Below are 11,812 nucleotides of genomic sequence, written 5' to 3'. Positions count from 1 at the left end.
ATCTTTGTAATACTATGTAAAGGCATCCCTTGTGTATTTGTGATGTATAATTATGCTTGTAAAATATCATCTAGAAGATACAAGGCCATCTCCAATATATATGCTCTCTAGTGATGTCATGTATATGTCCTAAGGTAGGAATACATGAAACTCTATAGATCTCATCAGTGGGTGGTGTAGTACTCGATGATGCCTCAGAAGATGATATGCATTGACTGGGTCTACTTAAAAGATATCTACCTAGAGTGTCATATGTAATGCTCCTAGTTACAGATGCAATGTGTCCTATCTAATCAACTACTTCCCTCTAAGAAGAAATGACGACTCTATCTACAGTAGCAACTATCACTAGAGTCACTACTAGGTTCCTAGATCCCACCAATGCACAATGATGAGGAACAGGACTAGTCATCTCACGGTACACATCACGATCACAAACTCCGCCACATCCCTGACCATAATATCATGGAATATCTAAATTGTTGGCGCAGTGCCCCAAATGGATCTCCATGTACAAATATTGGGAAAAATATAATGGAATTTGGTCATTATTAGGATAACAACCATGTGCTACTAGGAATTGAGAGGATATCATATAAGAAATATGTGGCATGACACATCTAGTAACCCAATCTAAGGATACACCAACGAGATCTCTACTCTAAGCTTAGTGAAAACCCTATCTATAGAGTGTGGTGCAAATGCAGTTTGTGATCTAAGCCTATCAGTAAGCTCTTCAAGACTAGTCAAAATATGTTGACATATACCTCCATATAGATGATCCTAAGATCTCTCAATAGATGATCTCAATCTAGTAGTCTTTGTGGTCACAAATTGGAATATAGTCATCATATCAGGAATGTGAGTGTGGATAGGTGGTACATCAACATGTGGTCCCTGTCCCTGTCCATGTCCCTATCCTTGTCCCTACCTTTTCCCCTAATCATGTCCCTGACCCAGGCCCTCTCCATGTCTTGGACCCTCTCCCTATCCCTAATCTTGAGGCTGAGGCTGAGGTTGTCCATGATCATGGGATGTCATCTACGGGTAACATGTACAAACTAAATGTTAACTTACTATTATAAGAACATAAGGGGTCAATAAGGGGATGGCATACAAGTACAAGTACATGTATTCAATAAAGGGTCATGATAGGTTCTATTAGTAATCTAAGGTCATAAGGGTTCCTATTAAGTCTTATAAGTATTTCTAAGGTCTTAAGAGGTCATTTATAAGGTCCTATAAGGTCTTATAATTAGTAATCTAAGGTGTGAATAAGTTATATTAGGTGTTAATCAAAATAAATTAAATGTAGGAGAGAGAAATTGAAGAGAGAGAAAGTGAGAAGAGAGAGAAAGTAAGGAGAGAGAGAGAGAGAGTCGAGCGAGAAGCAAAATTGAGTGAGTAGAGAGAGAGTGAGGAGAGAAAAAGATATGAGAGAGGAGAGAGAGTGAGGAGAGAGAGAAAGTGTGAGGAGAGAGAAAGATATGAGAGAGTGTGGAGAGAGAGAAGAGGGAGAGGGAGAGGGAGATATGATAAAGGATAGAGAAAGTGAGAAGAGAGAGAGAGAGAGAGAGAGAGAGAGAGAGAGAGAGAGAGAGAGAGAGAGAGAGAGAGTAAAAAGTAATGAGAGAGTGAGGAGAGAGAAAGTGAAGAGAGGGAGAGAGAGAATGAGAGAGAAAGTGAGGAGACAAAGATTGAAGAGAGAGAGAGAGGAAGTGAGGAGAGAGAGATTAAAGAGAGAGAAAGTGAGAGCTTGAGAGTTTTAAATCATTTGAGAGAGAGAGAGAGAGAGAGAGAGAGAGAGAGAGAGAGAGAGAGATTTCTAGATATCCTAAGTTTTTTGTTTTTTTTACAATTTTATTTATCATTTTTTTTTCTACATCTAATCCTATTTTTGGATTTTTTTATTTATCTACCTAGCATTTTATATTTCTAAACATATTATTTCTTCCATTGACTACAATTTTAACTTGGTTTTTTCAATATTTTCTATCATTTAAACTAAAATACAACATATAAACATAAAACTAATTAATGCATACTAAAAATAACAAAATACCCACAAAAAAACTAAATATTCATTAAAAACAACTAAATATTCATCAAAAACTACTAAATATTCATCAAAATCAACTAAATATTTATTAAAAATTGTTAAACATTCATTAAAAAAAAACTAAATAATCATTAACAATACAAAAATGAACATACACAATACACTAAATGCTCGAAGGAGGTCAAAAATGGTAGGTCAGAATGACGATGCAACTGAAAATGTTATAAAGTTCACTCTAAGCCCTTCCAAAAATTTGTCATTGTAAAAATAAATTGCCAAATGGTAAAATGATGCTTTAAAAGCCAATTTCAGCGGTGAAAGAAAGTTTCTATAGGCTTTGCACGAAGGCTTAGAGGCTTCCATCGAAGCAGTAAGCTTCGTGCGAAGCCTTATGGGGCCAAAGGGCCCAAAGGGCTTCGTGTGAAGCCTAGTCTTTGCCCGAAGCGTGTAAAATATGAAAAATTCCCACTTTTCATCTACTTTGTTCATGATGAAAAGTGGGAACCATTAGCATGGTTTGAACTAGACAAATGAGAAATAAGTCTTAGTTTTTATTTTTATAAAACTTTTTCAACAACACGATTGAGCTATCATTTTCATTAATTTTCCAAATAGCATGCTCCATCTACCATTTCATTCCACTAGCATGATTGTAGTATGACTTAGATTAGGAAAAAAAAATGTGGCATATTTTTGGTCCACAACTTTATGCACTTACCTATCAAATCTTTAATTTTTATTGTTTAAAATAAAAAACCATTCTTTCTAATATTAATAAGATCGATACTTATATATCTTTTGTAAATCCCCCCACTCCTCTCTCTATACTTATCAATAATGTGAAGGGAGAATTATATTATAAGTCTCTCTCCTTATCAATATTGTCAAGGATAAATTATGTAATATAAATTTTTTAATTAATAAAATACATTACCTTTGATATCACATAATTTATGTAACATACACCTTATAATTTATTACTTTTTATTTTCTATTTTTTGAAAATTAATATGTACATGTTAATTTTTGAAGTTATAAAATTATTGAAATTATTAATCTTAACACTCATTGGCTAAATACCATTTTACCTAAATATATCCTCTAAACCAACCACAAAAAGTAAAACTATAATATTATTTATTATTTATTATTCAGTAATCATCACCTAGGCGGGTAAGGCTCGGGCTTCCCCTTCTACATTCAATCACTAATTTCTTACCAGATAAACAAAAATCAATCTTCTCTTCCTTACAAAAGCACTCTAGCGCTTTCAAAGCTCTTGTTATTATAGGTGTGGGGTTCCTTTCTATATCTATATTCATTCATTGTATGGTCAAAGCATATGTTAGTGTATTTTATTAGTACTTGTTGGCTAGGCTAAGTACTATTGTGATACTTTTTGAATTTTATACTTTAACGAGTGATTAAAATTTTTGGTTTCTACGTGTTAGAATTAATCATTCTTTAAATTTATTTATCAAACTATTACATTGCATATAATAGGTGTAAGATTTTTAACTTTAAAATTTTTAGAAAATATTTTGTGAACATACTTTTAAAGACTGGCTTTTTATAATGTGATTCATATTTGTTTAATAATTTTTTCTATGTAAGTACGTTGATTTATATTTTTATATTTTTATATTGTATTTTCTTATAATATAATTTTTGTCCTTAAAAAAATTAAAAAATTAATATTATTTATATTATATAATTGGTTAAGAAATGTTATTTTATATTAATATTATGAAAATATTACTGTTTTTAAATAATAATTTATTTATAATATATCAACAAGTGCCACATAGTGGCATGTACTTGCCGTTATAATTTAAAAATCAATATTAATTTAATTTAGTTTCAAAAATATAATTAGAATATAACTAAAATAGCTATAGTATAAATCATTTGTTTGAATTTTCTCTTATATATATTGTTTTATTCTATTCACTAAGATTTAAAATAATTAAAACATCATAAAAATATATAAACACAAATTTATTCATTATGTGTAGTAGTAAGCTAATTTATTATTTAACAATGTTAATTGTTAATAATTAGTAAAATTTAATAAATATTAGTGTACAGATTTGGCATATTTACCCATGACATTTATTTCATATTCACCTATTAGGAGGAAAGTGACAACTTTTATGAATAGAGAAAGGAATATGTATTTTTTTCTAACACAAAACTAATTCTTGTATTAAATATTAAATAATGTATATGGAGTATCATCGAGAAAAGGATCTTATAAGAGTAAATTGATGAGCCAATCATAATTGACACTTGTTTTACTATTTGTTTTTATATTTCTTTTGATATTTTTACCTTAATCAAACTAATTAAACAAAAATCAACTTCTACATTTGCAGTTATTAAAACTTACATCTATGTAGCTAACCTTCAATAGAACTTACATTAGAATGAATAAACACATATTGACTAAAAACCCTTACGCAAATTTAAGAAACTTAAATAATTATACTTACAACCTTTCCCACTAAATTCGTTAATGTAATAAATATATAAATTAATTATATTTATTATTTTTTAACTTCCCATTCCATTACGTTTTTTAATCCCATTCCATATATTTTCATTTCAAAGAAATATAAAGCAATCAAACAGACAGCATCATTAAAGATGACCTATATAGCATCATTTAGGGAGATATGAGAAAAACACTTCCACGAGTCTAGGTACCGTATTGAGATGTTCTAAGTGAGTGCTTTGAATACTAGAGGGAGTTAATCCTTCTTTATGGAGTTGTCAACAATGAATCTGTGAATATGAGGGATAACACCACCGCCAGCAATGGTGCCCTTCACGAATTTGTCAAGCTCTTCATCTCCCCTTATCGCAAATTGAAGATGCCTCGGAGCTATTCGTTTCACCTTCATATTTTTGCTCACATTTCCTGCCAACTCCAGAATCTCTGCAGTGATATATTCCAATATAGCAGCTGAAAATACTGCTGCTGTTGCCCCCACTCTCCCATTCGCAGGAACTCTAGATTTTATCATCCTGTGGGTCCGCCCAACTGGAAACTGCATATAAATTACAAACACACACACACATTTCAATGAAAATTCATATAAACAGAGCAACAAGCCCATCTGATGCCCATAAGAAGAAGAATCTGCATTGGAAGAGGAGATATTGGAATAATATAACTCAAGATGATATCTATCTACAGTCAAGTCTTCATGACTCAAAAAAGATATTTATCTTAGCTATCAGAAGATGGGTAAGTCTCCATGACATCATTAACGTACTCATCCAATTTACTATGCTATTTGATAATAGAGGTACATGTCAGTGATTTTCATAGTTTTGATGTCTGCCAAAGAAGAAAAAGCAGGACTCTACATGAACTACAGGTAGCGAATTAGTTTGCTAAATTTACTGACAACATAATAACTCTGTGCAATTTGTTTACACTATCTAACTTATAGTCTTGACTCCTAAGAACAAGTTATATTTATTATATTTAAAAATCTAGAACCTTAAAGGATCCAGAAAACATCTATATTTTATCTTGAAATAGAAAATGATTCCAATTGGAAATACTTGTACAAGCTACAAAATGGACAACCCATCCATGAACAAGACAGTTCGCGGTCAAGGGAATGGCAATCACAAAATTGCAATCATGTTATTATTCCTCCTTCTCATGCATGCTTAAGAGTTATTAATGAACTGAAAGAAATAAGACTCCTTTACTAGGAGCAGATAGAAGACTAGGAATATTTCAATCTTCAATGTGTTAATGAACGGTCTTAAATATGTTCATGTTTCTAAAATGGAACAAATGGAAATTAATCTAAAATGATGCAATGGTTTTTACAGTGAAGATGAGGCCACTAACAATGGTTCTCTCACTAAATAATGATATCAGGCAGTGTCCTGGGCGATCATAGCACATTAGTATGCACCAATATTTAGGACAAGTAATGGAGATATTTGCAGATCGTTCTCTAAATTCAAGAGAGTTTACATCTTTACTTAACTGAGATTCCTTCAAAAAAAGAAAATAGTCATATTTCGGGAGAGGATATACAGTTCATGTTCAACCAAAGATAAAATATAGGCCTTGAATAGTTCCCAGCCAAAATCCAGAAAGATTTTATTGATATTCCTTTTCCTCAGGTTACACCCATTAATCTTACAGCCTCTGTAAATAGTTCCAAAAACACATACATTTTCTCACTTCCTTGAAACCAATCAATCTCTTATCATAAGATGAATAGTCTCCCACATAATTACATAGCTATCTGACAGAAATGCTTAGGCAGCTTAGGACTGCATATTCTGTTTTGCTAACTTAAGGCAAAAGACTAGTTTGCTTACAAAACTACTAATCAAATCGCCTCAAAATCACTTGTCAGCAAAAGAAACAGGGTAGGAAGTGCAACAGCTATTTCTTAAAATGCATCATAGTACTAAGAGTAAACTGTAGAAATCAAAAAAATCTACAACGAAAGAGATTTATTGATGCAAAATAGATATTACGTCTTTAAAATTGTCAATGGCTATGCCATGCTGTCTTTCTATCTCACAAACAGGATAAAGCCTTCAACTACAGCTGCCAATGTCATGCAGTTGTACAAGGGTATCTAATAAGTGTATACTATGTACAGAATCAAAACGGCAGAAAACTGTATGGAGCCTCCAATAGTAAAAGGCAAAAACTGTCACCAGAGGGTACAAAATAAAATCATATGGGAAATCTGTTATAAAAATGTTGTGGGTCTATAGAAATTATTTAATATCAACTCTTTGTTTGATGTTTAAATCCTTTCTTAAGAAAAACTTTATTTATAAACTTGTAAAAGAAGCATTTACAGACTACAATGAATGAAATATTATAAGATTCTTGGCCATGGATACAACGAGTGCGTAAATAAAGTGCCTTACTTCAACTGTAAAACAAGATAACATACAATCTTCCACAAATGAAGAATCATCAAAAGTGTTAGAAACCAAATATAGTGAAAAATAACAAAGGTAAGAAGTGGAAACAATGGACAAACCTGGAGGCCTGCACGAGATGAGCGGGTGACTGGTTTCTTCCTATCGGCCTTCTCAGTACTTTTAGAGTTGTTTTGATTAGCCTTCTCCGCAGTGACACACTTGTTTCGATCATCCTTTTCAGCAGTGATAGGCATGTTTTGATCATCCTTCTCTGTTGTGATAGGCTTGTTTTTGTCAGCCTTCTTTTTATCAGACTTATCAGCAGCCATAGAGGAGGACTTGGCTGAAAGAAGGCCTTTTCCACCTTTTCCTCCAGCCATTTTCTTTAATGGGGTAGATTTACCTACAAGCAAATTTCAACCCCCAAATTGGTGCAATTTGTCCAAAGATCGAGAGTTTCAGAAGCTCAGCCAGATGGTATCCTTTAGATCCTACCGAACACCAACACAATCAGGTAGATATATAAACAAATCAGCCAAATAAAATAAGATAAGATAAATTTATTAATGTCCAACGGGAGACCAACAAAGGTCTATGAGACTGAAAACTTACAGAACAAGAAAGTAAAGAACTAGCAGACCACCAAACAGTAGTCGGGAAAGCAAACAAAAGAAAAAGAGAACCAGATACAAGATGCAGACTAAGGGTTCTTCCTAGGCTGGAAGAAGTCCAGCGCTGAAGGATACGGACCCAGGCGGGGGAGAGAAGGGTTTAATCAAGGGTTTAAACAATTTACTCATATAGATTGTTTGGACGATAAGAAACAAACTCTCATATAATAGATACAAAAGAGAAAAGGATGATCCAAGTACCTGCAACTGGCTTGTTTGACTTCATACATCTGATGAAATGGCTCTTGTAAGGGTCTTTAATAAATGTTTTAGGGTTTTTATTTTACTGCTTAATTAATGTTCCAATGATGTCCTTTATATTTTAAGATTTAATGTTCTAGTGATATCCATACCAAACCCTTCTCTTCAATTAAGGACTACCTAGGGATACTCTTCACTTATTTACCTTCACAATTTAATGTTACATCCATACCAAACCCTTCTCTTCAATCAAGGACTGCCCCTATTTACCTTTACGATTTAATGTTCTGGTAATATCCATACCAAATCCTTCTCTTTAATTAAGGACTACCTAGGGATACTCTTCCGCTATTTACCTAGACGAACCACTATTTACTTTTTTTAACAACCTATAAATAATAATTCGATACTCTTCTCATATTTACCTAGAAGAACCACTATTAGTTTTTCAACAACCAATAAATAATAATTTCAAGATTCATTAATATAATTTGCATATGCATCAATAATCACATATGTACATTTAGAAGATGGCTACTTGATATCTTTCCTCAAATTTTAAATTTAAGATTTTATTTTTAACTTTTTATTTAGTTATTTATTTTAGTTGAACTATGGGAAAATATATGAACTTGTTTGATAAATTTTCTTTTTAAAAATTACCTTAAAAACTTAGTCAAGAGTGGTGGAAAGTGGTCATTTTTATCTTGCAATATTATTCCTAGATATAATATTTTATACTAATTTCTATACTTCTACATGGTTTTACAACTTCTAATTACTTTTACTATTTTCTTTAAACATAATTTTGTTATGATGGGAAAGGTCTTTCATAAAAAATCTAGTTATTGTTCATGTTTTAGGGCTTTTGTTCTACCATTTAATGTTCTAATGATATCCATATCAAACCCTTCCCTTTAATTAAGGACTACCTACTAATAGTCTTCCTCTATTTACTTAGACTAACCACTATTAATTTTTTAACAACAAATAAATAATAATTTGATAATCTTTACCTATTTACTTAGAAGAACCACTATTAATTTTTTAACAACCAATAAATAATAATTTAAAATTTCATTAATAAATTTCATTTGCATCAATAATCACATATGCACATTTAAAAGATGACAACTAATAAGCTTGCCTCTTTTTATCTAAGATAACCCTGTCAAAAGATGAGCCGTGCGCCAATATTTAATTTTTAACTTTTTATTTTTAATTTTAACTTACATGGTACAATATATGAACATGTACATAAAAATAATTAAGTTTTATTTTAATATCTTTAATAAAAATTATGAGATGGAAATACATTAAATTATTAAAGAACATTGAGATTGAAAATGAATTAGCATTGTGAAAGTGATCATAAATTTATTCTTTAATTTAAATAAAATGAGCATTATTTATTTTTATGTTCTAAATCTATCATGAACAAAAATTATAAAAACTTGTTTGAATCATTATAAAGTGTGTTTAGTTAGTACTTTATAGTAATTGCAATCATGATTAGAGATATATCTTTTGAATTGGGGATAGATCTCTTGGTTTTTATTTTGTTCTTTTGTTCTTTTCTTTCAAAATATCATCTTTGGAGGAAGAAGTCTAGTTACATCCCAATGATGGTTCATGTAAGGAAACTTGCAACAAAGAATATCATCATTTCCAAATAACCCATAATAGATCTGAAATAAATATGCAATTAAAATCCACATGCAAGAGAATAGACAACATACCCGCAAAAATGTGACACAAGATATATCCTCAAAAACCCTCATTGAGGAAAAAACCCAACCTCCAAAAGCATCCATCACCATGTATTATTCAGCAAAAATACCATTGTAATACAACCATGGAAGCCTTCAAAGCCGTAGCCACAACCAAGCAATTCATGTGAACAAGCATAAATCCACACATCCTATGTCATGCTTCCAACCTTCACAAATGTTCTCTTGACTATCCTATCAAGTCTTGTCTCACCCAACTCTTTCCCTTTTTGCCTTCTATCTTCTCACACAACAACTACCCTTGTGGCTGCTTATATAGTAGCAGGTCCCACAAAACCACCAAGTGGCATTATATAAACCATGTACTAAAACCATGTGCTACCTAACCCATTGACCTCACATTTAATATTGAAAATTTTAATTCTTTTCCCCAATATTAAATAATTACATCAAATATTACCACAATGTTACAATACAACTCATCAAGTATATCATATGGGAATATTTACATGTTGCATAGCCATCTAGGTGCAACATTACATAATAAAATAAAACAATACAATATAACAATATTATGCAATGTGTGCAACACCCATTATCTCAACAATTCACTCCATACTCATTAGTATTTGTAAAAACTATAATTAGAAGGTTTAATGTATTGGTTTTTTTAAAATGTACTAACATGTCTGTAGTGGAAAGTTATGGGGCATCTTTAAGTATGTTTCAAGCTACACCTCTAGAAATGACCACTTATTGACCCTTACACACATGAATGAACAAGGTGAAGTTGTGAGGAACAAAGAAAAGTTGGTGATGTAGTAGCCATACTTTTTAGACATTTACTTACGTACCATGATCTTTTAAATGTATTTTGAATCCATTTGAGTCAATATGTAAGGCTAAATAAAGCCATTTGTAATGAATTGTCAAAGTATATAGTGTTGTCATAATATGAAAATAAGTCTTTAAAAGGGTAGTAATGTTTTAAAATGCCATATATATTCTATTATAAAATGTTAGTAAGGATTTTATAAATTTTAGAGATTATTTGTACACAAAATATAAAAGTGTCAAATGGGTAATAAAATAATGTCATAAAAAGTTGACGATATGAAATGTTGATCTAAAGCGAAAGGTGAAGAGTCATAGGGGTCAGATTATGTTAGAATGATTTAGAATAATTGAGATGGGGGGTGAATCATTTATCCTCGGGTCCATATGTACCGATTCAACATTTAACAGTTTCAAACAACTTATTCAATCTCACAAAATAGCTCGGTCCATATACCACATCATCAGCAATTTAACATTCTTTAACTTTGTGTTCTATGAATGTGTGTCAACTAACATAAATAAACAACTATAAAAATAGCATTCATAAAGAAATATCCACACACGTAAATAACACTTTGACACTAATATTTAATATGGAAACCCAATTTGGGAAAAAATACTAACATGCTACCAATTTTTCAGTCTTCTGAAGTGAGCTTGGTTAAGAGCCAACCCTATCAAAGGTTATACAACACACTGTTAAATGTGACCCTATTAAAATATTTCATCACCTTGTTAGGAGTGGCCTTATTAGAAGACTTTAGATTATTTGATTAGAATGTCACGTTGATTAAAGAAAATTTATAAAATGATTGTTAGGTCAACCTTGATTAAAAGATTTTGATTGTCATAATTTCCCTCTAGCCATTTTCTTTGTGGGGTAGATTCACTTACAAGAAAATTTCAATGCCAAAATTAGTACAATCTGTTCAAGGATCAAGAGCTTTAGAAGCTCCTCCAATGGTGTCTTTCATATCCTACCTAATGTAGACACCTAAATTTGATTACACTGCTTTGGTAATCCTATTTAGCTATCTCTAAAGGCATCATTAATTAAATTCTTATTTATTTAATCCTTTGCCATCCCCTAGCTAATTAATTTAATTAATCATCTATAGTCCTAATTGATAAATCAAATAACCTATTATTTATCAATTAAATCCTATTCTCCTATCTAATTCCAAATCTCCATTTATTAAATAAATCTATTTAATAAGCCCTAACCTATTCTTAAATCCTCTATTTAGCCTAATCCACCCCATCCACCCATACTAACCGAGTTTAGCTACTAACCCACCCACCCTCATTAAATGCCATCCACTTGCATATCTCTAACAAGATTAATCTAATCCTAAATCACCTCTAATCCCCCCCTAACCTTGTCACATTCCCTAAGC

At 31.5% G+C, this 11,812-nt stretch overlaps 1 protein-coding gene across 7 annotated transcripts; it reads right to left on the bottom strand.

Annotated features, from left to right (window-relative positions):
- Positions 1–4,809: 4,809 nt before the first annotated feature.
- LOC149537055 (putative histone H2A variant 3) lies at positions 4,810–7,356 on the bottom strand. 7 transcript variants are annotated; one of them, XM_089804134.1, is made up of 3 exons: positions 7,292–7,356; positions 7,096–7,135; positions 4,810–5,109 (listed from the first exon to the last, which is right to left on the bottom strand). In XM_089804134.1, the coding sequence occupies exons 1-3, from the start codon at positions 7,354–7,356 to the stop codon at positions 4,810–4,812; spliced, it is 405 nt and encodes a 134-aa protein (XP_089660260.1). The 7 variants fall into 7 exon arrangements, with proteins under 7 accessions (XP_089660260.1, XP_089660257.1, XP_089660258.1 ...); XM_089804131.1 differs by having other exon boundaries at positions 7,096–7,194; positions 7,300–7,356; XM_089804132.1 differs by having other exon boundaries at positions 7,096–7,179; positions 7,300–7,356.
- Between the last annotated feature and the right edge of the window lie 4,456 nt (positions 7,357–11,812).

Source organism: Cupressus sempervirens, chromosome 10, assembly GCF_028749045.1.
Source record: "Cupressus sempervirens isolate cs-2001-9-10 chromosome 10, ASM2874904v1, whole genome shotgun sequence".
Lineage (NCBI taxonomy): Eukaryota > Viridiplantae > Streptophyta > Pinopsida > Cupressales > Cupressaceae > Cupressus > Cupressus sempervirens.
Note: the sequence above shows the minus strand (reverse complement) of the source record. Positions and strands in the feature narration are given on the sequence as shown.

Bases quoted from the DNA above. Each gene is read 5' to 3' on its own strand.
- LOC149537055 (XM_089804131.1), bottom strand. From the start codon at position 7,356: ATGGCTGGAGGAAAAGGTGGAAAAGGCCTTCTTTCAGCCAAGTCCTCC. The intron at 7,195-7,299 runs GCTGATAAGTCT...GATCGAAACAAG, and splicing joins CCAAGTCCTCCTCTATGGCT to TGTGTCACTGCGGAGAAGGC. The intron at 5,110-7,095 runs GTTTGTCCATTG...ATTTATATGCAG, and splicing joins CATCTCGTGCAGGCCTCCAG to TTTCCAGTTGGGCGGACCCA.